The sequence below is a fragment of the Miniopterus natalensis genome, chromosome 21 (assembly GCF_054644295.1).
Source record: "Miniopterus natalensis isolate mMinNat1 chromosome 21, mMinNat1.hap1, whole genome shotgun sequence".
NCBI lineage: Eukaryota > Metazoa > Chordata > Mammalia > Chiroptera > Miniopteridae > Miniopterus > Miniopterus natalensis.
Window position 1 is genome coordinate 7,657,824 of NC_142101.1, and position 26,237 is coordinate 7,684,060.

The window sequence follows — 26,237 nt, forward strand, 5'->3', positions numbered from 1 at the left end:
GTTGGGAACTGTTCCCCTACTTTTCTTTTAAAAGTATTTTAATTGATTTTTTTAGAGAGAGAGGAAGGGGGAGAGAGAGAAAAAACACACATCGGCTATGTGAGAGTGAAACGTCAATCTGCTGTCTTCTGCACACCTACTCCTAGGGATGGAGCCCAGAACCTGGGCATGTGCCCTGACTGGGAATCGAACCAGCAACCTTTTGGTGCACTGGATGATGCCGAACCAACTGAGCCACACCAGCCAGGGCAGTTCTTAACATTGTTAATAGCTGAAACCAAGCTTTTTAGATGTGAAGTACCCTACTAAACATATGAAAATATAGATTATTTGAAAATAAGGAATTAAGGGGAAAGTGAAGCTAAACTGTGTGTCCATATCTGCGTTTTTCTTAAAGATATATATGCTGTCTAGTTTTATGGAAGAGTAATTGCTCTGAGTTATGTAATAGTTGAATAATTTAATATAGCATAAACACTTGGTAACTTTAGCACTTACCATCTGTTCAGTTTGGGAAATGCATATATATCATAACTGTAAAAATCTTACATATGGAAAGGAGATGGCCGCTTTTTTTGTGACTTTATGTTTTCTTAATATAAAAAGAATACAGTGTTTCGTAATACATGAAGCAGAAACTGACAATACAAAAAGGCAACAACCAAATTTAATATTACAGGTAGAGATCTTAATACTTTGTTCTAGTAATTGTTAGGACCAAGGAGACAGAAAACCAACAAGGGGACAATACAAGACTTGAACACTATCCAGTTGTCTATTGATGGGCACTTGGGTTGTTTCCATGTCTTGGCTATTGGAAATAACACTGCAGTGAGCATAGGGGTGCCTATATCTTTTTGAATGAGTGTTTTGCGTTTCTTTGGATAAATACCCAGAAGTGGAATTGCTGGGTCATAACGTAGTTTTATTTTTAGTTTTTTGAGGAACCTCCATACTGTTTTCATATTGGCTGTATCAATTAGCAATCCCACCAACAATGCATGAGGGTTCCCTTTTCTCCGCATCCTCACCAAAACTTGTTGTTCGTTGATATATTGATGGTAGCCATTCTGCCAGATACCTCATTATGGTTTTAATTTGCATTTCTCTAATGATTAGTGATGTGGAGCATCTTTTCATATGTCTATTTGACTTGACCACCTGTATGTCCTCTTTGGAGAAGTGTCTATTCAGGTGCTTAGCCCATTTTTAATTGGATTGTTTTTTTCAGTGTTGAGTTGTCTGAGTTCTCTATAAATTTTGAATACTAACCTCTTATGAGATGTAGCTCATTGGTGAATATCTTCTCTCATTTAGTAGGTTTTCTTTTCGTTTTGTTGATTATTTTCTTTGCTGTGCAAAAACTTTTTAGTTTGGTGTAGTACCATTTGTTTGTTTTTCTTTGTTTCCCTTGCCCAAGGAGATATATCAGAAAAAATCTAACAGCAGTGTCAGAGATTTTGCTGTGTTTTCTTCTAGTTTTATCGTTTCAAGTTTTACATTTAAATCTTTAATCTACTTTCAGTTTTTTCTTGTATATGGTGTACAGTTTCTTTTTTTTTGCATGTATCTGTTTGGTTTTCCCAGCACCATTTATTGAATAGACTGTCTTTATCCCGTTGTATATTTTTGCCTCCTTTGTTATATATTAATTGATCGTATATGCATGTGTTTATTTCTGGGCTCTCTATTATGCTCCATTGATCTGTGTGTCTGTTTTTATGCCAGTACTATGCTTTTTGATAACGATAGCCTTGTAGTATAGTTTGATATCAGGTAGTATGATACCTTCAGCTTTGTTTTTCTTTCTCAAGAGTGCTGTGGCTATTTGAGGTCTTCTGTGGTTCCATATAAATTTTAGGATTATTTGTTCTAGTTCTGTGAAAAATGCTATTGGTATTTTTATAAGGATTATGTTGAATCTATAGATTGCTTTGGGTATGGACATTGTAATGATATTAATTCTTCCTATTCATGAGCACAGTATATGCTTCCAGTTATTTGTATCTTTAATTTCTTCAGTGTCTTTTAATTTTTCAAGTACAGATGTTTTATCTCCTTGGTTAAATTTATTCCTAGGTATTTTTTGTGTATGCTAATCCTCACATGATACTTTTTCCATTGCTTTTCAGAGAAAGTAGAAAGGAGGGAAGGAAGGGTAGAGAGAGAAAGAGAAACATTGACGTGAGAGAGACAAATCTATTGGTTGCCTCCTGAATGCGCCCTGACCAGGGGAGGGAAGCAAACTGGAAACCCAGGCACTTGCCCTTGACCAGGAATCGAACCCATAGCCCTTTAGTGCGTGGGCCAACATTCTAACCACTGAGCACACTGGATAGAGTTGCTAGGTATTTTTTACGCAGTTGTAAATGGGAATTTTTTCTTAATTTCTCTTTTTGATAGTTCCTCTTTGGTATATAAAAATGCAACCAATTTTGAATATTAATTTTGTATCCTGCTACTTTACTGAATTCATTTATCATTTCTAGTAGTTTTTTGGTGGAATCCTTAGGGTTCTCTGTAAGTAGTATCATGTCATCTTCAAATAATGACAGTTTTACTTCTTTCCAATTTGGATGCATTTTATATCTTTTTCTTTTCTGATTGCTGTGGCTAGACATTTTATTTGCAGTTTTCACATTTTGTCTGTTTAGTTACAATGGTTGAGAGCATAGTGAATCAGACCACTATGTGTTTTATATAATATGCTAAATAAATGTTAATATGACTTAAATAACATTTATCTTAAGTGTTAACTTACAGTGGAAATTGCCTGTTTCCGTTTAATTAAATTCCTAACTTTTAAAAAATGTTTTGTGATTTTTATTTTAATCTCGAAAGTGGCTTTTTATACTTAGCCTCAGAACTCTTTCTTTTTTCTGAGACTTGTAATACCAGCCTTGAATGTGTAAAGTTCTAGTTGAATTGTTGCATTTTGGTGTCTTTAGAAGAGATTTTGGAAATTTTTTTGTTAATCATGGCTTAACCTTTATAACAATAGTTTCAAAATCTTATCCAGTAGTTCTTTAAATGTTTTTTGTAAAAAATAAAAAAAGTATACTGCTATTGCAAAGCTTTTATTATCAGAATAATTTATTCTGAGGTTACGCTGTTTATTTATTAGGATTGGGTGGTCACAAAATTAAAAGATAACATCTTAATGTGTTCTTATTTGAGATACTTATTTTAAACACTAAAACCTGGTGTTTTATAGTGACTAATACAGTCTGAGCTTTTAGGGTAATAAAGTTACCAGGTACTGTTTAATTTTGGCATGCATTATTTTGGGCTTTGTGATGCCAGTCGTATTTCTTTTAATTCTGTTTGAAATATCTGCTTTGCACCAGATATAAGGAAGTAATACAGGATTGGGAATTAGGGGGCCTAGATTTTTCCCTTTGGGATTCCCATCTCTGACTAAAGGGTTGGGACCAGACCTTATGGTATCTTCCAGTTTTGAAGTTTTTATTTTAAATTTATGCTACATCAGAAGTACTGTCAAATGGAACATACAGTCTTCAAGCTGTATTGGGAAAGATGGAGTTCAGGCTCCTTGTTTTAAAGATAAGGAAAGCCAGCCCAGATGAGTGGGTGGCCCAAGATCTCCCACCACTCAGTGGCAGACGAACAGGGACAGAGGCTTTTCTGCCTCTGCCATATTACACTCCCCTTTCCTCAAAACAATTTTACCAAGGTGAAGACAGCTAGGATCCATTTATTTGATTAAGGAAACATTTATTGAATATCATATACATAGGAGTCATTTTACTAGGCATGTTGTTAGCTGCCAAGATGTACAAATGAGGGGATGTGCGTGAAAATCCATGTTGATCGTATGGAGGCTCAAAACTGGGCTGTAGAGTCCAAAGAACCTGGGTTCATAGTCTAGCCAACCACTTGGCTCTACAGCCTTAGGTGAGTTAGCCATCCCAAGCCTCAGTTTCCTTGTCTGTAAAATGAGGATAATACGCCCTGGCCAGGTAGCTCATTTGATTGGAGCGTCGTCCCAATACACCAAAAGGTTGCAGGTTTTAATTCCCAGCCAGGGCACATACCTAGGTTGAGGGTTCCATCCCCGATCGGCACACATACGGGTGGCAACCAATGGATTTTTCTCACATCCATGTTTCTCTCTCTTTCTCTCCCCCCTCCCTTCCTCTCTAAAAATCAATAAAACATGTCCTGGAGTGAGGATTTTTAAAAAAGAGGATAACAGAAGTAGGCATTTTATACAATGTTGTGTAAGGGTTAATGAGATAAAGATTATACTTAGAATCGTGCCTGGCACATAGTAGACTCTCTTAGAGATAATAATGAAGGTGTTACGAAAGAAAGGAATTAAGATTGAAAGAACACTTTGCTTTGCTGTCTTGTTAACTCACATGCCTGTGAGGTAGATGTTGATAACCCTAATTTTTCAGATGAGGAAACAGCTCTGAAGGCTTGGGACTTCCCCAGTGCCCGGTAGCTATTGGTCATAGTTAACGCTGTCTGTGCACCAAACAGTGTTTTATGCACTTTTATGTACTAGTTTATTAGCCATGCAGGTATACTATTATTTTTACTTTATAGATAAGGGAAGTTGGGCACAGAAAGTTGAATCACTTGCCTGGAGTGACCGAGCCAGTTAGGGCAGAGTTACAATTCAAGTGCAGGCAGTCTGGCTTCAGAGCCCACTCTCTCTAATCTCTTCCTTTATTTCATGTGGCCTTTAGGGAAGGTCAAAGCCATTTTGCAAACTGGAAAGTACTACATAACATGTGGTGCTACTTTGATCTGATGTGGTCCCTGTGCTCTGGAGATTACAGTCCACCAGGCTTGTGTCTTCTCCAGGTTTAAACCTATTCACTTCCTTACTGCACGTTGCCACCACCATTTTGGCCATGTTTTTTATAATACCTGCTCCACTTTGTCAGTATCCTTTCTCTGATGTGTCCCCCAGAAATGAATACAGCCTGAGTAGTACAGAATCTAGTAGATTCGGTTAATGTAGCTTAAGGTTACAATAGCTTTTTAGCAACACAGTGTCTGGTTTAAGTTTATGGTCAACCAAAACTCTTAGGCCTTTTTTTTTTTTTTTTTTTTTTTTTAAGCTATCTGTTCTGCCAAACTATCTTACCCTCATTTTATAGTTTACTCTGCAAGATAAGATTACAGCAGACTCATTATTCAGAAATGGTGCCACTCAATCACCTACTCAAGTGAACAAAAACTTTCGGAACTGGTGGTGTCACTTCCTTGCTCAAAACTCTTCAGTGGCTCCCTGTTGCCCACAAGATAAAGTCTAAGTTAGTTGTGAAGGAATGCTCACCTTCTAGGAAGGGCCTTGGACGAGGCCAGCTTCATCTGTCACACCCCTTGCCTCTCACTTTGGGTCCCCCTCACGTAGAGCTTACACACCGCACACATCTGTGCACACACCGTGCTGTTTCTTGTCTTCTGTAGTGACTTTCTTCCTGGAACATTCTCCCTCTTCTCCTTGGCCTGGCTAATTCCTGTTCTTCAAGACCCATTTTTCAGGAAGCTTTCCTGACCCCAACCTTCCCCGCTGATGCCCAGTCTGGTCATTTTGATTGTTGGTTGTACTGAAATGATTGGTTTTCCTTTCTGTTCCATTGGAATGTAAGTTCTTTAAGAACAGAGACCGTCTTCCCAGCATTGCACCTTCCATGTACCTTACCTGAAAATGTTCATAACTGAGCTCCTGATTGCCCCGTTGTATTCAGCCATTTATGGTAATTACGTGTTCCAGCTTTTCAGCCTTAGAGTCATCCTCTTTCTCTCATACCCCATACCAATCCTGGAAATCCTGCATATTCTGCCTTCAAAATAGAATGCGTTCTGGCCACTTCTTACCACCTGATCAGAACAGTCAACATGCCTCACCTGAGTTACTATAGGAGCCAGCCTCGGACTGTCTTCTGCCTTCCTCTCCCTTCAGCATTCAGCTGCTTCCACATCAGGGGTCTGCAGACTTTGTGCAAAGGGCCAGATGGGAACAGTTTTAGTCTTTGTGGCCCATGCAGTTTCTGTCGTGACTGCTCAGCTCTGCATTTGTAGAATGACAACAGCCACAGATGATCAGTAAATGAGTCAGTGTCCAATGAAACTCTACTTACAGAACACACAGTGGGCTGCAGTTCACCAGCCAGTGGCATCTACAGCCTTGCGTGATTTGTGCCCCCACCCTTTACCTTCCTCGTCCCATCTTCCACTCTCCCCCCACTTTGCTGTCTCCTCTGAGCCACGTTGACCCTCCTTTCCCTCAGACATGCTGGGCACACTGAGCCTGGGACACTCACTTCCTCTCTTTCCAGTCTGCTCAGATGTCGGCTTCTCGGAGAGGTCTGCCTGACCACCCCATTAATAATTACACCCCCCCAGCATTGTATTCTCCATTCCTGTTTTTGTCCACACAATATTTATCGTCTAGCAAACTATATATTATTCTTTGTTGACTTAACTCTTTTGTTTGCCTTTTTTCCTTCTACTGGAATATTATGTTCCCTGAAGGCAGTCACTTTGTCTGTTCTGTTCATTATTGTATCCCCAAGATCTAGAACAGTGCTTGACATAGAGCAGGTGCTCAGAAAATATTTGTTAAAGGAATAAATAGTAGATATTTTTAAGTTTTTCTTTTAAGCTTGGTTTTTTTTAAAATGAGTTCTCCCTTCCCTCTTACCATCACCAAATCCTGTTTTACATTGTTAAAATTGTGCCTTAGCTGTCCTGTCCTTTCCTGTTCCCCTCCCTTCATTCTGGCTCTCATGTCATATGTATGTCAGTAACCTCTTATTCCAGGTCATCCAGTCCGTCCCCTACAAGTAGCCTGAGTGATGTTTGTAAAATTGAAGGATGATGTTACTACTGTTACTAAAAATTTGGCCCTTTGCTTATCTGGATTCTTTGGAATGCTTGTTTAAATTCGGAGATCCAGGCCTCATCCCATCAGTACTAATTATGATTTCAGGTGGACGGGTTGGGGAACGGTTGTATTTTAAGTAGACTAGGGGATTCTTACTGAACACATTTGACTACACTGGCTTCTAAAACAAAGCTCCTCAGCAAGTCAGCAAGAGCCTCTCTGCCCCACCCGCATGTCTTTCCTGCCCTTCCTGTCCCATCTCCTGTGCAACAGTGTTTACTATTTGCATTTCTCTCAGGTGCCATATTTGTTCCTGCTTTTGCCAAATACTCTCTTCCCTCTACTTGGAATCTCCCCCTATTCTGGAAAACTTCTGTTTTTATCTTTCAAAATTCTGCTCATTTGTCCTTTTCTCTGTAGTCTTCTCTGACCTCCCCATCACCATGAGAACATTAACCATCTTTGCTGTCTGGGTATCTTGTATGACTGTTGTGTTCATTACACTGTCCTGGATGCTGTGCATGACTGGCTTCCCTATTGTGACCCCACCCGAGCCAGTTCAGTTAAATTTAGATACTAGGTAGGTTCTTTTTGAGAGATACTGCTCACATTTCAGATAAGTGAGTGCTATAAATCTGCTTCCACAGAACCTAACTTTCAAGTGGCATGTTACTGTGACAGCAAAGCTCAGACTGAGTTCCGCCACACATGCAACAGTTGATTAGCAAGCAAGCACAAAGAGGCTTACAAACTGGATGAAGTGCCTACTCTCCATCCTTTCAGCAATGCTGAACTGACAAGCACCTTTTATAAAAGAAAGGTTTATTCTAGGCAGAAGTGCTAATCTCGTTTTAGGATTCAGTTTAACCTGGTTAGAATTAGACAACAGAATTTCTTAATAGGGAAACTAATCATAGAACCAGCAGGAATTAGTCCCAAAGAGTGCAGGCCACAAGTCACTCAATTTGTATGTGCTTGTGTAAAGTAGTGGTCCCAATGTGAAATATCACTCTGCAGATCACGTATCTTGAACACCACTCTTTTCTGATACTATAGTCATTTCTAATATCTATTATGCTAATTACCACACTGGATTTGAGGAGAGATAATGACACTGGACTTATCTCACTGGAGTGAGGTTTTTTTATTAGAAGCTTGACATTAACCAGTGATTATATAAAGAGGTGGGCAAAGGTAGGTTTACAGTTGTTCAAATGGAAAAAGACATGCAGGTTATGACTATCACAATAGCTTTATTGACTCAGAAGACTGTCACAACCTACTTTTGCACACCCATATATCCAGTAGTGGTTTTGCACATGTTAACTCACTGCTGTAGGATGAATATCAGAAATCTAATCTATGCTGTCCACAGTCATTAAAACAAGTATGGATTGCACTCTTCTATGCTGACATAATTTACATAATAGTTTGGATCACACCTCTGTTCCAGACTGGAGTTGAGACAGGTGTGGACCTTTTCCTCTCTCCCCATGCCCACTGTAGTGCTTGCTCTGTAGCCTCCAGAAGTGCTGAAGTAAATGTAGGCTTAAGCAGCTGGGTTTTTTCTTCTGTTTTTATGTTTATTTTAATACTAAATTAAATGGCAAACTCTGCCAGGGAGTTATATTAATAACATAACAAGTTTGCCATAGCTGCCTGAGCCTGTGACTTACCAGTGCCATCTCCTTGCACGGCCGGAGAAACCGTGTGTCTCCCTGGGTGGGGATCATGCTGAGGCCTGCTTGGGATCCCCCTCCGCCCTGGGGGGAGAGGCTGCTCTCTTCTTCAGTCTGCGGTTCAGCTGTTGTGAGTGGCATAGACTCACAGCCCTGCTTAGGAACACGAGGAACTTTACTGTGTGGGGCTGGCGGGAGTGTAGCCAAGGTTAGCAAAGTATAGGCCTCTGTTCCAACAGCAGAGCTAGACAGCTCAAGTGTAAACTGCTTCACCAGACGGATTGCTCGTTTGTAAGGTAACTTCATCGGTTCCATGCTAAAGCGAATGGAGAGTAGTGGGCACCATTGCAAGTCTCTAGGCTGCACGGCCCGTTGGGAGCGCTGTCTTAAGCAAGTCAGTTTTTAAATGTAAATTGAAATGTTTTCTCTTGGGCTAGAATTGGAGCCCAATAAGGAAAGTAGTGTGTCTGGGGTTAGATTAAACAGTCCTTCATTCTTGGGCTATTTGGAGTAATTTGGAACAAGGCAGTTTATTATCTTTCCTTTTCCCTGCATTTTTCACATTCCTGTGAATAGAGTTAAAAGACTCGGACTTTTGGAAACTTCAACTTATGTTAATAATTAATAAGGTTACACTCTGCCCTCCTACGCAAATAACTGCCTGCACTAAGATATTCTATAGGAGAGAAAGTAAAAATGTTGAAGTCGTTGTGTCATGTGTCAGAAAGTTAACAGCTAAAGAGCTCTTAAAAGTCAGAAGAGAAGGAATGAATAACCCATAGGAAACTTGAATGAAGGGTGTGAGTAAGCAGCTGACAGAAGATGATTAAATGGCCAATAAAAATATGAAAAATATTTACTTTTACAAATTGAGGTATAATTTAAACAATAATATAAAATTTTGCTCATCAAATTGAGCAGTTTTTAAAAGAATACAATTTAATATGCAGGGTTGGCAAATGAGTGGGAGGATGTGTGTACTGCTACAATGCTGGTGTGTATATAAGCTGATATAACCATTCTGGAGAAAATTTTGGCAATAAAAATTTTTAAGCCTTATAATTTAACTCCTAGGAATTTAATTTTAGGAAGGCATCAAGGATATGTACAATGGTAGAGCTTCAAAACTGTTGATTACAATATTTATAATAGCAAAAAGTTTTTAAAACATTTTAAGGAAAAAACCTAAATGCCTTGATAAGTTCTGTTTTATGTGTTTACCATTTACAATTAGTCAAAAATCATTTACAATGAGTCAACTTTTGACCAGGAAAGCAACAAAGCTTAGAGAGCTCTTACTCTAACTGACTATTCTGTATGAATCTGTCCTTTGTTCTCTTTTCTCCCAACACTCTCTTCCTTGGCAATCTCCGGCAGCCATATGGCTTCAGTTATCCCATATGAAGATGGCTCCTAAATCTGCATCTCCAGCCATTACCTCTTTTTGGAGTTCCAGACTCACATTTTCAACTGCCTTTTGAACATCTCTACCTGGATGGCCTAACAGCTTGACAAACTCAGTATGTCTAAAAAAATGAACTCCTCTCTCCCAAACCCGTGTTCCCTACTTCCATTAATGGTCTGTTGATCTCAACCAGACACAAACCCTCTTAAACCATCTTTGATTTAAGCCTGTCCCTTGCTCTGCCTGTGAAAGCACTTACCAAGTCCTTTCCCTTCTCTCATGTTCATTACCCCTCCCCATTCCACTTTGCCTGCTCCCTCTTTCCCCACCCTGTCCAAGGCTCCTCCTCTGTATCAGAATATCATCTTTGTCTGCTGCATTTATGTTCTGACTGGTCTCAGTGTCATTTTTTTTTTCCTGCCCCCTTTCCCAAATTCATTGCATTCTACTTGTCATATTTCTGAAGCAGCTCTGATCATCTTGCTCCCTTGCCCAAAAATGATAGCTTCCCTCTGCCTATAGAATAAAAGTGGTCCTCCTTAGTAGGCACTCAGGTTTCTGCAAAACTTGGCCCCTCTTAGCTTTTCAGTTTTCTTCCCTTTTTTCAAGAACTCTGTGCTTTAGCAAATCTGAATATTCTTTATCACCAGATATGTTCTGTATTTTGCATTTAAAACTTCCTTTATATGATTCACTCTGTTAGAAATGCCATTTTCCAACTTTTATGTCTTTTAAGCTTAGCTCAGATACTGCTCCTTCCATAAAGTTTGCCATGAGCTGTCATAACGCTCTTGGAGTGCCTCCCCTTAGGGTCCTATCTTTCTACTTGGGATTAATTGAGTAGGTTTTAATCCTGATCATCTGATTGGCCCATTAGCCCTGTGTGGACTAGAGGCTGTACCTAGAGGAACCACCCTTGTTCTTATCATTGTATCTTGTTTTCTGTGCTAGTTTAATTTTTGCCATGATACAGATTTGAAAATTTTATTTCTCAACATATAAAGTCTGAGTTTGTTTATGGTGAGATGTTATTTTTACATTAAATTTAGCAAAAATTCAAGAGATTTAAGTGCACATAAATTGCCCTTCCCCATTACCCCCATTCAGTATGCTAATTAATGCAATGAACATTTATAACTTTTTATAAAGTTATTAATTTTATCTTTAGGAAATGAGATTTACATAGATTAAGTAGGTATAATTGAAATCTGAAGTTTTAAAAATTACCTTATAGTAAATACCAACTTGCTCTCAGTCCAGTTCTTTTGATGACCTGTTTTTCCCCTTTCTGAGCTAGACTTATATAAACCCCACAGTACCCATAGTGGTGGGTGGGTGCGCTTTGGAAGTGAATGGGGAAGAGACTTAACAGGTGTGACTGGAGCATAGGAAACAACCTTATGCACATCTGTACGTGGGAGAATTGAGCATTTTGTGTGAAGTGTGCATCATTGTAGCGGGGCGGGGTGGTCACTTAGGAGCTGTGTTACCAGTTTCATCTGAACTCTTTGGTCAGACTAAACACAAGCCTTACTGAGCCAGGAATGAGTGAGAATACAGGAGATGATTTCCACTCTGGATGACCTCAATTCATGCCTCACCTCTGCCACTTAGAGTCTCTGTGACTTTGATAAGATTTTTGGTCTGTCGTTCAGCTTTCTGATATCTAAAATAGCGATGTTAATTGTATCTACCTCATAAAAATGTGAAGAATTGCTTACTAAAGGTTAGTCGTCAGCATTACAAAGGGCAGAGTGTCTGAACCCAAGGCAATATATTTTCATAGGAGAATTTTCAGATAATAAACTTCTTCCCCTCATTCAGGGCAAAAATAGTACTTTGATAGCTCATAAAATTTTAGTTCTCTTAGCTTTGAATCAATGTTTTAAAATAATTCAGTTCAAAAGGGGAAAATTTTTTTTTTTAAAAAGTTTCCTGGTTCAAATTCATACTGAATACAAGCCTTCCAGTGCCAGAAATAAATGTCTTCAGATTCCAAAGAAGTATCTCAAACCTCTTCCTTCCTTTTATTCTCAGAGTGAAAAACAAATTTATGGTGTTTTTTTATCTTAAGAACGTCCGCAATCATGTATATTTTCATATCAAAAAGGAAAAAAATAGTATTTAATTGTTTTGCTTATGTTTAAATAGGCTTTTCCCAGTGGGAAATTGAAATATTTAAGTTGGTGTCTCAAAGAAATGGCAGATAAAGAACATACGTCTCAGAATTCTGTAGTGGGTAACTGCATTGTTTCTTCTTCGGATAAATGTGTCCACCCCAAGCCTTAAGTGTGTAGTCGTGGCTAGTCCTGTTCTCAGAAAGGACACGGGACAACTAGGGAGTCACTTCAGTCCCTAGCAGATCTCTCGAGATGGAGATACTTTCATTTGGCTTCATACATTTCTTTATCCTTAGAATTAGTCCATCTAGTGTCAATCTCTTGGAATAATTTTATCCTTTATAGATGCCCGCTCAGGCTGAAATACCACAGGCTGGGTAACCTCCTAAACAACAGAACTGCATGCTTATTGCTCACAGTCGTGGAAGCTGGGGAGTCCAAGTTCAAGGCAACCATGCTGGTCTCCTGGTGGGGGTGCCTTCCTGTTCATAGCCAGTCACTTCTTGCTCTGTCCTCACTTGGAGGACGGGACAGGGATCCCTCCAGAGCCTCTTTTAATAAGACGCTAATCCCATTCGTGAGTGCTCTACCTTCATGGCCTGATACCTCCCAAAGGCCTTACTTTAAATCTTTGGGCCTTGGGATTTCAACCCATGAATCTGGGGTGAGGGTGGGGGGAGGGACACAAACAGACATTAGCAGTGCACTTTGTCTTATAATAATCTTATAAATCCTAGAACTAAGGAAGCTGCCTTCTGAAAAGCTCTCATTATGGCTGTCCCCACCCAAGGACCATAGGGGCTCATGTCCTATTTCCTCTGCTTAATTTTCAAGATTTCAGCCTATTTCTACCAAATTCCCTTCCCCTATAAAAGTACCTCACTGCCCCTTAACTGTTTCCTGTATTTGTTATGCTCGTACTGTCGCTTTTCTTCCTTTCAGTTTTTCAAATCAGGTCTGTCCTTTAAAAGTAAGCTTAAGACTTGAGTGTAGCTCGAAGCCTTGTCGCATTATTTTATCCAACACAAGTAGTTCCTTTTTCCAGAATTCTTTTTTCTATTTATTATTTCCTTATCATTTGTTTTGTGTGTGCCTGGTTTTTTCTTCCTTTTCAGTTAAATCCTTTCAGACAGATACCATGCTTACCTTTTTCTGTAGTGTGATTTGGTAGGTATTCCATAAATATTTTTAATGTTGCTAATGACTTTTCAACTATAATAAGGTGCTTAAGTGGGTGGAATCACGTGTACAATGAGTTATTAGTTGCTTTACCAAGAGGTTAAGAGAAAAGAAACTGAATTTACTAAAAATATTGTGAATAAGACTATGTTAGCTTCTGCATATTCAAAATAAATTAAGCAGAAGCAGCAATATCAGTCTTTTTTACAAAGATATGTATACAATACACCATCCAACAAAATTACCAATTAAAAAATAGAGCATATTATTTCAAAACTGGAAAAGCTGTGCTACATTTAAGGAACTTTAAATTTTGATAATCCAACCATAGCTAAGGATAACTTTCTTAAAATATGAATTCTGGTTTTAAACATAGTAGCTGCCAGATTTCATGAGACTTATAGAAGTACAGGCAGGAATTACTAAATGCATTTTTACCCTATCATATTAGGCCACACGGTTATTTGAATGAGTTCAGGACCCTTCCAGATTTTTTGCAAGTTTCCTACAAAATTTTCCTTTCCCCAGAACCTCTAGGAGTTTGGCTCTTTTGGGTCTCCAGTTTTTCTTGACAGTCTGGTTTTTCCCGGTGTGCTTGGGCTCTCCTGTCTCCTCTTGGTCTCCAAGTTCCAGGGCCTGGGGGCTGGTCTGTTCCTTCCTCCTGCCAGAGCAGGACTGCCTGTGCTTCTCAGTCTTATTTGCAGTCGCCAGCACTGAGCTGAGTTACCGATAGGCTTTCTAGTTTGCTGGTTCACATGGAGGTCTTCCATTTTATCCTTTGTACAGCTATAATAACATGCTGCTCCCTTTCCTGGAGCAGTATTGACAAGTTGAGATGGCAGATTAAATGCAGGCCCTGTTGAGCACTCACCCCCCTTCTTCCTTCCTTTTTCCTCATTTGGCAGAGTCCCTATCACCAGAACAGAGCTAAAGAGACCTAGGGAACACCAGATAAGGCTAAAGTGGTAATGGCCACCTCAAATAATACATTTAGATGGAGGTAATTGAGCTATAACAGGGATTATAAAATTTAATTAACACAATTGTTTAAAACTTCTCTTTTATTTTTATTTTTTTTCAGAAAGTCTCACTTGGCATTCAGATAAAGGAAACAGATAAATGCAGCCCCTAGTTGAAGGTCATTTCACTGCGTTGCCCACCAGTCTCCCACCAGAGCCACCCCCAGTACCTCCATGTAGCCCTAGGGCTCTAAGAAAAGCCATTGAGAAGTGACCGATACAAACAGATCCCATATTGAGGCGTAATCCTGGTCTTCGGTTTTGTGTGATTCCCAGTGTCTGGCCCATTGTGCCCATTGCTGAGACGCTTCTTTCCTACCCAGGAGTCTTACGAAAGCCGCCCTTCACTGGTGTTTCCATTTAGTAAGCGGTTAATGCCACTCGTTCAGCTACATAGGCTGAAGACCTTGGAGAGACTTACTCATCAACTGAATACGAATTTTAGAAATTAGCACTTAATTATTAACTTAATTACTGTTTGGTAGCTTTGTACTGATTCTTTGGCATTAATACTGATCCATCGATGTTAATACATGAAGAAACAGGAGAAATAAGGATTTCAAGGATGACTCGTAACCTCGAGTGTCTTGCTTTTTGTCTTCATAATTCTGAGGGTTTTACATCACCCAGTTGGTGATTATGTGCACATTCCTAGAACATGTAAGTTCTTTAGTGCTTTTTATTTTGGGCCTCTCTTCCATCTTCATATTTGACACTTAGCAGTCTTGTGAACTACGTTGTCTTATAACCTGAGCGAGAAAATGACTTACTTTCTGATTTAAAGAGAGGTTAGTCACTTGCTAACTTGTCATTTAGCCTTTTTTTTAAATCACTGATAGCCCTGGCCAGTTTGGCTCAGTGGTTAGAGTGTTGGCCCACGGACTGAAGGGTCTCAGGCTTGATTCTTGTCAAGGGCATGTACCTTGGTTGCAGGCTCGATTCCCCAGCTTCTGGTCGGGGCACACGTGGGGGAGGCAACCAGTCCATGTGTTTCTCTCACATCGATCGATCTCTCTGTCTCTCTCTCCCCCTCCCTCCCCCTTCCATTCTCTCTGAAAAGCAATGGAAAAAATATCCTTAGGTGAGGATTAAAATAAATAAGTAAATAAAAAAAATAAAAATCACTTACATGAAATGAGTTAATGTTTGGAGTTGACCTAAATTATGCCTGTCCGGATTGGCACCATTCAGAGACAGTGCCAGATGGGCGTTTGTGAGACCAACGGTAAGGTAGGTCTGCGGTGAGCTCAGGGAGGAAAGACCTCCCATAGAGGAGGGCAGAACTCACTGAATCGTGACTGTCAATATGAATAAAAATCATGAAAGTGGGTCCTGCCATCCTTCTGGTCTTTGGGGTTTTAAGCAGGGGTACCTGGCTTGTGACAGCGTAATGTCCATAGCAGTGTTGCTCTCGGACCCCTCGGGTTCAGCTCTTCCCGTTGCTGTGAAGCACGAGTCCCTAGGCCTTCGTTGTTCATCAGCTTACCTTATATTCTTTAAAATAGTGTCAACAGAGTGTCTTTGCCTCTTCTTATCTACAATGTGACTTTTATTAGAAAAATTTAAGTATAAGTCAGAGTAGTAAAAAAACCCCAGAGATCTCTTTTTATTATAAGCTGTTTTTTAATTCATATGTGGACTTTTAAAATCATCATTATCATTACTGCAGGCCATGGTTGCTTGTTACCCAGGCAATGGAACGGGATATGTACGTCATGTTGATAATCCAAATGGAGATGGAAGATGTGTGACATGTATATATTATCTTAATAAAGACTGGGATGCCAAGGTATGCAACTTAATTGAACATTTATCTTTTTCTCAAAGGTTTTTTTTTTTTTTTTTTCATAGATATTAAGGTCCACACTCCTTATAGGTAAGACTGTCTTTAACACATGTACCAGCAAAAATTTCTCTCTTAGATTTGTTTCAGTCTTAGGTATTAGGAGTGGATCTTTGTAAAATGAAACAGATACTAGTATATCTCAAAAAGTGGATTCCCTTATTTTCAGATGTTGAACTGTTCATCTAAGATTTAACTGTTACAAAAGTATCTTTTATTAAAATAATTTCCTTTAATAGTCTTTATAAAAACACTCCTGCTAATGATTGCTTCATAATGGCTTTTGAGGGAGATTATGTAGAATTAATTATTGTAGCTTATTGGCTCCTTACCCCTGCTTTACTCTGCATTGTTGCAGAGGTGTTATCTGGCATTTGGGTTGTTGGATTGAACACTGGAGGCAGGATCCCTTTTCCCCCCCGATTATGGAAAAACTGGAAGTTTATCAATACTGACAAATCCTATAAAACCAGTGAGAATGTACAGGGTGGGCAAATAGGTTTACAGTTGTGAGTATGCAGAACACAGTTTATTCTTGTATTATTTATATATTAACTGTGATTTATTTGTATTATATAGACCTTTTGCCCACCCCTGTATAATACATTTAACCTCTCCTGTTTTGAAACGCCTCTCCACTTCTCACACACACATATACACAGAAATGGAAACCACCAGGTCTTAAATGTGCAAAACCTAGTTCTGTCGTAAACACATATCCTAAAATTTAGGAATGCTTACAGTGCTTCAGTGATCTTTCTCTATACCATTCTGATTTAAGGAGTTTCCTCTGTCCTAGTCCAAGTTCAAAATGCAAGTAAGTTCTAGTGCTAAGTAGAGTTTGAGGCATTATGTCAACAAACATGGTTTTTCTGTTACAACTTTCAAACTTTGAAATAGAGAAATAAAAATTGGTAACTCAGCTTGAGCCCAAAATGCAAAATAGATTGGTGTAACGTTGGTTATAACTTAAAAAAAAAAATTTTTTTTCAGATTTTGTGAGTATTTGGAAAGCTGGAAATACATTGATCAGCTCTTAACTTCTATATCTATCGTTAGGTCCTTTAGGCCAGTATTTTAATTTTGATATGACCTAGCCAAAGTCATTAATATATAGTTTTTAATTAGTACATAAGCAGAAAAAAGTCCTTAGCATTTTTATATGTAGAACTGAAAACTTCCATTACAAGAATGCGCTGAGTGTGTTTAGTGTGCCAAACATTGTCCTGGGCACTGGAGACAGCAGAAGTAGAACCAGCAGCCCTCTAGAGCTTGGGCTCTAGTGGAGGCACAGATCGGTAGGCTGACATTTACAGTAGGTTACGCCAAGTTCAGAACGGATTGCTATGGGAGCACATAGGAGCGCCCCTAATTCAGAGGTCAGGGATGGTGTCCCAGGGGAAGAGGAAAGGCTTCAACTGTCCCTTTTTAAACATTTTCAGCAGACTCCCTGTGATATTCCCAATGACTCCAGTCAAAGGGAAGGGGCCAGGGGGAAAGAAGACATGTTCTTGGTCATGGTCTGAAGTTCCTTCCGATGTGTGCGGGTGCAGCTGGAATCACTCTGAGTAACGCGGGAACCTGAGGAAGGCGGGCAAGGGTACCAAGTAGCTTGAATTTAACTTACTTAGGGATGAGCCTGGTCAGTAGCTTCTCTAACTATAGATTCTAGGGATAGGCTCAACCTTCTTGATGTCTTGATCAAGTATTAAAATTCCTTTCAATTTAAGAATCTACCTGCTTAGGAGTTTAGTTTTTCAAGGGTAAAGAGCTGCTCATTTGGGTGGTTTTTACCTCGCTTTAATTCCCTCTAAACTGTAAATACATGAGAACGACCTCTATCTGCATTATGCCCTACTCTGCACCCCTGGACCCACCTCCAGTGCCAGCAATAGGTACTTAGTACTTCAATGAATAGGTGGGTCCCCCTGGTCCCAAATGGAGAAGGGTATATATTTGGGTTAATCGTAATAATCCTTTCTGGATGGAATCCAGTCTTGTAAGCAGGTAGTCATCAGTGTGTCAGGCTCAGTCTGGAAAGGGAGGGCTTCAGCTTCTAATAGTGACCACAGGGGTGGTGATGATGATGATGATAAATGATGACATGTTCTACTGATATACTGAATTCTTTAAGTAAGGGGCATTACATTTGTGACAGTCCTATTAATTATCTGTTGAACTTTAAAATGCTGCTTATATGACATACTTAACCATTTATAGTACAGCCTACCTCAGAGATACGGCAGTTTTGGTTCCAAACCACTGCAATAAAGCAAATAATTGCAATAAAGCAATTATCACAATAGAGCAAGTCATAATCTTTTTGTTAGTAGAAGATTTTGCCTTCAATTTTTAAAAAATGCTACCTCTGTGAAGCATAGTAAAGTGAGGTGTGCCTGTAATTTAGTCAAGATGATTTGAAATGTGTACATTTTAAGAGTAGGTATGGGAAGGTGGGGGTGGGGGAGTGGGAGAGGAGAGATTAATCAAAGAACTTTATGCATAAATATGTATAACCCATGGACACCGACAAAAGTATGGAGAAGGTCTGTGGGGGGTGGTTGCAGGGTGGAGGGGATCAATGGGGGGAAAAAGGGGACATCTGTAATACTTTCAACAATAAAGATAAATTTTTTTTAAAAAGTAGGTTAGGCAAATCATTAGTATACATACAGGGTGGGGCAAGAGTAGGTTTACAGTTGTAAGTATGTGAAACACGGAGTTTATTTTTGTATTATTATTTATTAATTATTGTATTTTCCATACAAACAACTGTAAACCTACCTTTGCCCCACCCTGTAAATAAGAAATGTTTACCAACTTAAAACTTCATTTTAAAACTTTTGGATTCAGAAAATGTTTATCTGTTTCATCAAGTATTTACAAAATTCCTAAAACAGGAAATGATTTTTTTCTTGTATCAGTGCATATATTTAGAAACTCAACTCACTTTCAGACCTTGTGGATTGAGATACATCTGAATAATCTAGTTAAGAATTTTGATTCACTGTGATGATCTTTTTCCCCTTTAATTTTGTAGCATTCGTGGTTATTCATACTTAGCTATTTGGCTCTTTTCCTAGGTAAGTGGAGGTATACTTCGAATTTTTCCAGAAGGCAAAGCCCAGTTTGCTGACATTGAACCCAAATTTGATAGACTGCTGTTTTTCTGGTCTGACCGTCGCAACCCTCATGAAGTACAACCAGCATATGCTACAAGGTAGTATTCCTCTTAAGAAACAATTGTTAAAGGTTGTGGTGGGACAGACGGGGATAGATAAGATAAACTTAAGTTTTCTAATGAGTGCTTTCCTGTTCTTCAGTTACTTGTATCCTAATGCTTCAGTCATAGCTTTTAATTTGAATAATTTTATAAGATTTATTCACAGTTAGTACTAAATGGGACTTTCTTGGCACAGCTGCCCCTCATTCGAGGTGAAAATGGAAGCACAGGCCCGGTCATCTCTACAGCCCCATCTCCCTGTTCTGCTCATCTCTTAACTACTGTCTGTCTTAGGGTTTTGTGAGACTACAGTTGGCCCTTGACCAGTGTGTGGATAAAGGGGTGCAGATATGCAGGCAGTTGAAACTCTGTGTGTAACTTTTGACCCCCCCAAAACTGTGACTAGTAATAGCTTATTGTTGACCAGAAGCCATACTGATAACATGAAGTCGGTTAACATATTTTATGTTATATATATTTATACTGTATTCTTACATTAAAGTAAGCCATAGGAAAGAATGTTATTAAGAAAGTCGTAAGGAAGATAAAATATGATAGTTTTTTTAAATCTGCGTGTAAGTGGACCTGCGCAGTTCACGGGTCAGCTCTATTCCCTTGGAGTAGAGAGAGGGTAGAGACGGAAGAGGGGAGCGCTGACGGGGTGAGAGGCAGGCAGGGCAGAGGCGACGCAGGAAAAGATAAGAGTAAAAAATGAGAGGCACCTAGGGAGTAAAGTGAAGAGAAAAGATAGAGGAAAAAATTACGTATGGGAGTTATGGGTAGAAAAATAACCCTTTAGCTTTAATAATAGCATCTCTTTTTCTACATTATATTATTATTTTTTTTAGCAAGGTTTAATATTCTAAACTTATGTTTAATTATTCTTAATTTTTTTTTATGATTTACTGTGACTCAAATTATTAAGACTTAAAATGGAAGATGTTATAGATGTTGTAAAAATAAACATTTGTAGAAAAATAGCACTATGTATTAAATACCTATTTTTCATTATCAAAAGGACTTTGAACATCATGATAGCGAAGGCATGAATTGTTTGGATCTGGTGAGAAGAGGTGTGCCCTCAGACACTGAGAAGAGCTGGCTTTTAATAGTTGACGTTAGAGACAGGCTAGCCTTTGATGAAGTTCAAATTCTAAAGGCTTTGTTGTCCTCTCTCAGTTTTCCTGGCTTCTTTTTGAGTCACGTTGCCTTTAAAAGCCCTAATTCATATAGTAGTAGCAAGCTGAGCAGTTTGTGGCTGGAGATCATAAGAAACCGAGAATGGAAACCCGGAAGCCTGGCACATACACGACATACCGGTCTGACTCCCCTCTCTCTTCTCGGCACCCCAGTGCTCAGTTCTGCCCTGACTGCTGCTTTAGAACCTTTTCTGACCTAGAAACCACTTCACAGACCTTCCTTTTCGTGGAATCTTGAGTATGGTCTGGTTGTGTCCTTTCTGGATGAAGAAGGAACACATTTTCAGGCAGTAAATTAATGCCAGATGATTACAGAGGGTAAATGTAACGAGTTTGGAGGGGGGGGACAGTGTATGAACTGTAGAGATGGGTCAGGTGTCCAGCAGAAAGAGGAGCTCAGCTGGGCCTACACTGTCACGAAGCAAGGACGACAGTAGTGTCCATAAAGCCCAGGTTGGTAAGGACACGACCAGTCCATTTCCGGTGCAGAAGTTATTGTGAGAAGATTCTGTAAGTGGATCAATGGGAGATAAAGAGGGAGAGAGAGAATGACAAGTAGTGTTTACTTGGTTTCTGGTAAGGACTTAGTGCTAAAGAGGGGAGTCGATCCAGATATTTAGAACTCTGATTACTAAGTAACTAAAAGTTTGGGGCATGGGCAAAACAGGTATAAAATCATATATCTGTGCCCCTCTCCTGCTGCCAGTGCCCCTTGGAAAAATAGAAGAGTCTAGATGTTAAGAAAGGTGCTGGAAAGAGGAGAATCTGGAAGTCAGGAGGCTGGGCTGTCACCTCAGCTCTGTCACTCACCAGCTGAGTGATCCACGAGCCTGTTACCCCAGTTGTCCAAATTTTCATACTCCGACCCTACCTTTACTTCAAATATTATACATGATTTAGCTCTGTCACATTTACTGCCTCTTCATTTGACCAGTGTTGCTTTTCCCCCAGTGAATTCTGGCCAGAATCTGCAAGATATTTTAACTGATTGCTGTGTTCTACTAAGGAGTTGACTGTAGCACGTGTCACTTCCTATAGTGTGTACACTTTCCCCATTATTGGTACCAAAAGGTGTAACTGTGTACTTCATTTATTTGTGGAATGATATATTCCAAATAAGTAAAGTTTTCAGAAGGATGAAGTTTAGCTAAACTGTATGTCTAAACATGGTATAATTGTTTCAATAAAAATCCTAAAAAGTTCTTAGCATTATTGAAATCTTTCTTGATGACTCAAGATTATAACACTGTAAACACCCATCATGATTCTTTGCTGTATGTAAGTCAGTGAAGTCCTTGCTGTCACTGAAGCTCCCAGGCCTTGAGTCCTTTTCGGATCTCTTTTTTTCAGAGCTCATGCCGTTGATAGTGCAGCAGCCTTTCTTTTACCTTCTAAGTATCTGTTTCTGGATAGAACAGATCATTGTGTGGGTTAAGCAGGCATTAAGAAAGTCATAAAAACTCATCAACTTTGCAACATCAGTTTTAGCTGCTCCTGGTTCTCTGCTGTACTCTTGAGCACTGAGGTTACTGGATAAGTGGGTTGTTACGTGCTCATTTATCCTCTGGTAACATTCTGATTGAGACATTATTTTGACATTACACGTTTTATAGACCATTGCAACAGCATATCACTTTTTTTCCCCCAGTGTGATCATTCTTACCCTATTCTAAATTTTCTTTTAGGTACGCAATAACTGTTTGGTATTTTGATGCAGATGAGAGAGCACGAGCTAAAGTAAAATATCAAACAGGTAAACAGCACTTGGGGCCAGGGTACACTGGAAGGACAATGCCCACAGTCCTTGTTTTTGTCAAATTCCTTAATTCCCTTATTTAAAAGAGGACTTCTCTTGTCTTCATTGTTATCTTTAAAAGAATTGCCCAAAGATTAGGAAAGTTTGAGGCAAAGAAGTCTGAGAAAATTATTCCAATACAAGCTGAGTTTTTCTGTGATTTTCCTTTTCAGTCACAGACTGCTGAGCTCTTGATAACTGCCATCTGGCTTCCTCTCATTCCCCCTTAGAAGGAAGCTAATACTTTTCCTTTTCAAATGTACATGCTCTAAAGAGTTCTCCAGGGCTTCCATGTTGACTGTGGACATGAAGAAAGTTGATACAGGAGGTGAATGGAAATGCCGGAATCAGTCAATCAGACAGGCGTGTAGAGTCCGGATCTGCCAGTGGTGGCCATAGGTCAGCCATACATATTAAGCCTGAAGTCCTCAGTATGCCGGGCCCTCCACTCCCCTCTTAGGGACTGTTCCTAGAGCAGCCGGCCCTAGTTTTCCATCTGATGGACCTCGTACCTTTCTCTTCTTTAACCCTACCTTGTATCTCCAAAAGCTTGCTCAGTGTTCACATTACTGATTAGCTGTATTTTCATGAGCCATTGATAATCCCAGATCAACCTTTCATAAAACTATGAAAATTGGATATTCATATGTTTTCTCTGTATTTTGGAAGTCATTATTTTTGGCGGAAGCCTAGTAGTGTGCTTTTAGTGATGCGGAACACACTACTATTTTATAACAATACAAATTACTTTTTAAATAAAAAGACAAAATCTCTGTGTAGAGAATGTCTTTTCCCTTTGAAGGTTTACTAGCTCAGAGTCATAGTGCAGTGCCCAGGGTAGCTTTTGGAAGTGCAAGTGTGATAGTTTTCAGATGACATGTGTTTGCAAAGTTGAAACCTTGTGCATACTGTTAGAAACTCAGTGGGAAGCAGTAACGGCTCTCTGGTGCTTAATGAATGAATTTTTGTTGTTGTTTTTTGTTTTACCTTGCAGGTGAGAAAGGTGTGAGGGTTGAACTAAATAAACCTTCTGATTCAGTCAGTAAAGATGTCTTATAGAGAGACTTTGATCCAGCAATACCCCTCTTCACCTACAATGATCATTGATGCTGTTTGTTAACTTGTGACTGCAAATAAACGGGATAAAGAAAACAGACAACCAGTTGGCCTTTTAATAAGGAAACAGAAACAACTCTTTTGTGTTGCATCAGAAAGAAGATTTGACTATGGCTTTGTACTGCATGACTGACTACAAACCTGTGATTGCTTATGGAAGAGTATAAGCTATCAACTGAGAATGGTATTGACATCTGGACACTAAAGAAGTGCCCTAGGTAGCATTGTTTCATTCTTATATTCTGTCAGATCTGCCATCTAGCTGAGTTCATTTAATCTCTCCCTTTTTTATATAGTCAAGTTTGAATTTGAAGTAATTTTTGTATGATCAGGTACAATTTATCAAAACTGAATTAAAAAAAAATTACAGTATTCCCCAAAATAGCATCAATCTATTTTTGTAAACCTCTTCGTACTATTAAATTTTGCCCTAAAAGACCTATAATGATTATTGCCAGTGACTGATTAATTTTCCTTTTTACTTAAAATAAGGAGCACTTTAATTGCCATCTGAAAAATTGTTTTGTAGTCCTACCTTACACTAATTTGAACTCTTAAAAATAGCTTCTGTTGGTTTTTTGACATTGTTAATAATGAAACATAACAGTAAAACCATCACCACTTACTACCAATAACTTTTAGTTTTGAATGTTTTATAAGAAAAAATACACAGTAAGAAAAATACATTTTATATTTTAGGTTAAATTTTTTTAAAATTACAGTGACTGGCAGTAAATGAACTTGAGGTTATCTTGAGCATCAAGTTCCTGAGATTAAGGGCTTTCTCAAGCTTTCAGGTGCATCCTATAGTGTAGAAGATAACAGCCCATTCCCCAGGCTTTTCCTCTTGCTTCCCGTCAGGTTGATTGCACGTCCAGTTTTGCTGTTATGTTTTCTCGCTCCTGTGACCCATCTGAACCGCAGATCAGAGCCTTGTTCCTGTCGGGCAGCCTTAGCGGGAGACTGCATGCTCCGAGGCTGGCCTGTGTTGTCACAGATGTAACGTTAGTGACTCCTCAGTCCGCCGCTGAGTCGCCCCCCACCCGTGATGCTGGCCTCCTTGTCAGGACCGAAAGATGTATGGTTAGCTTGAAAAAACACAAGAGGTGAACAGCAAGATAATTTTATTTTATGTTTTATGAGTTTTTTACTTTTCAGAAAAAGAGGGAATGTTACAAAATCACACAAGGCCTCCCGGATTTGGTTGCTTGATGTGTGTATTGGAATGGATGTCTAGACTTCAGTGTCCCAGGCAAAGCGCGTGGGGTGGCATCCACATTTGCATGCATTGTGGGTGGAATGCCCACTCCAGTTTTCTCTCTGTCCTTGGTCTTCTTTGCCAAAATAATGTGAGCGTACAGAAATATTTCTGTATATTTCAACTTACAACAGTTTTAGCATTTCTATAGTTTGTATTCAATTAGAGACCTTTTCTATGGAAAGCTCAGTAATTTTTATTAAAAGATTGATATTGTTCATGTAAAACATGAAAAAAAAATTGTTTAGTGAAACTGACAGTGTGGACCTAGAGTGGGACTGAGTATTGCGGTCTCACTGAGAACCTGCAGGACAAAACTGTAGTTTCTGTTCTTCTTCTTTACCTGTGTTCAGTCTCGTCCCACTTCCTCTCCTTGTTCCAGATAATGCAACGTAACATCACAGCAAGTGCCTCTCCAGCCTGGCCTGGGAGCGCAGCCCTCAGCCAGCTGGGCTCAGTGCAGTGCCCTGCATTCGGCCACACTCAAGCGCTACCATTTTTAAATCTAGTACAGATTGCATTGTGTTCATGGGAGAGTTGTCTCATTGTCAAGCTGTTCGGCAGCCGCCTCTTAGTCTGGGAGCCCCAAGTCATTCATATGTCCATCTCTGCAGCTCTGTGTGGGTTGTGCTGCCGGACAGGTCTTACATTTTGTTTTTTGGGGGTTTTTTTTTGAAGAGTTTGTGTAATCTCTTGGAGATCATTGTGAAAGGATCAAGAAATCAGGATAGCCATTTCTCTAATATCCATTTAAAATTATTCATTTCATGTTAGTGGGACCGTTATCTTGTCACCAAGCAGGACTCTTACTTAACACAAAATTTAAAATTATTTGTGGCCTATATGTGTTTAATCCTGGTTAAAGGTAAAGCTTCTAATGCTGTTTTTATTCAACACATTAACCAGCTGTAAAACATGAACCTTTATAAACAGCAGGCAAAGGATTTCAGGATTCATATACAGAGTGTCAAGTCATGTAATCTGGAAAGCAGTGTTTCATTACGAAAGAGCTCTCAAGTTGCTTGTAAAGCTAATCTAATTAAAATGATGTATAAATGTTCTTGAAAAAATCATGGTTGTTATTTCCATCTGTCTTTTTTTGTTTTTTAATCCTCTGTCGTATACTGACTTTCTTAACGGGCCCTTCCGTCAGATACCATGCTTTTCTATCAGACATCTCTGGCTTAGTCCACACGTTTGCTATTTTTATAAATGATAACAGGAAAGAGAACAGTAAACATGGGAGTCCAGTGGTGTGAGACATCCTGGGGGTCATTGGACTGCCCTTGGGGTCCATGAGCTTTGTGTCTAGATTCTCAACATCTGGGTTCTCCCCCTTTTAATAGGATTTTAAAAATGACTCTTAACACTCATACTCTTGAGCACCTCTGTGTCACCCTTTGCTGCGAAGGGACAAGGCATTAGACACTGGTCTCTGATTGTCACAGGTGTCCTACTGTGTATGATGGAAATTAATTTGTGTGGTCATAGACTAAAATATATGAGCTCTTATAAAGTGAGATCAATATACATGTT

At 39.3% G+C, this 26,237-nt stretch overlaps 1 protein-coding gene across 2 annotated transcripts in view; it reads left to right on the forward strand.

Moving 5' to 3' along the window:
* Positions 1–25,772, forward strand: part of EGLN1 (egl-9 family hypoxia inducible factor 1) — a 42,422-nt gene extending 16,650 nt beyond the window's left edge. The window contains exons 2-5 of one of the 2 annotated variants that reach the window (XM_016196048.2): positions 15,937–16,056; positions 19,194–19,330; positions 22,218–22,285; positions 23,322–25,772. In XM_016196048.2, coding sequence (XP_016051534.2) covers positions 15,937–16,056; positions 19,194–19,330; positions 22,218–22,285; positions 23,322–23,386 — 390 coding nt within the window. In that variant the 3' untranslated portion in view covers positions 23,387–25,772. The remainder of the gene's footprint in view (positions 1–15,936; positions 16,057–19,193; positions 19,331–22,217; positions 22,286–23,321) is intronic. The other variant, XM_087828887.1, reaches the window with a different exon arrangement.
* Positions 25,773–26,237: the final 465 nt, after the last annotated feature.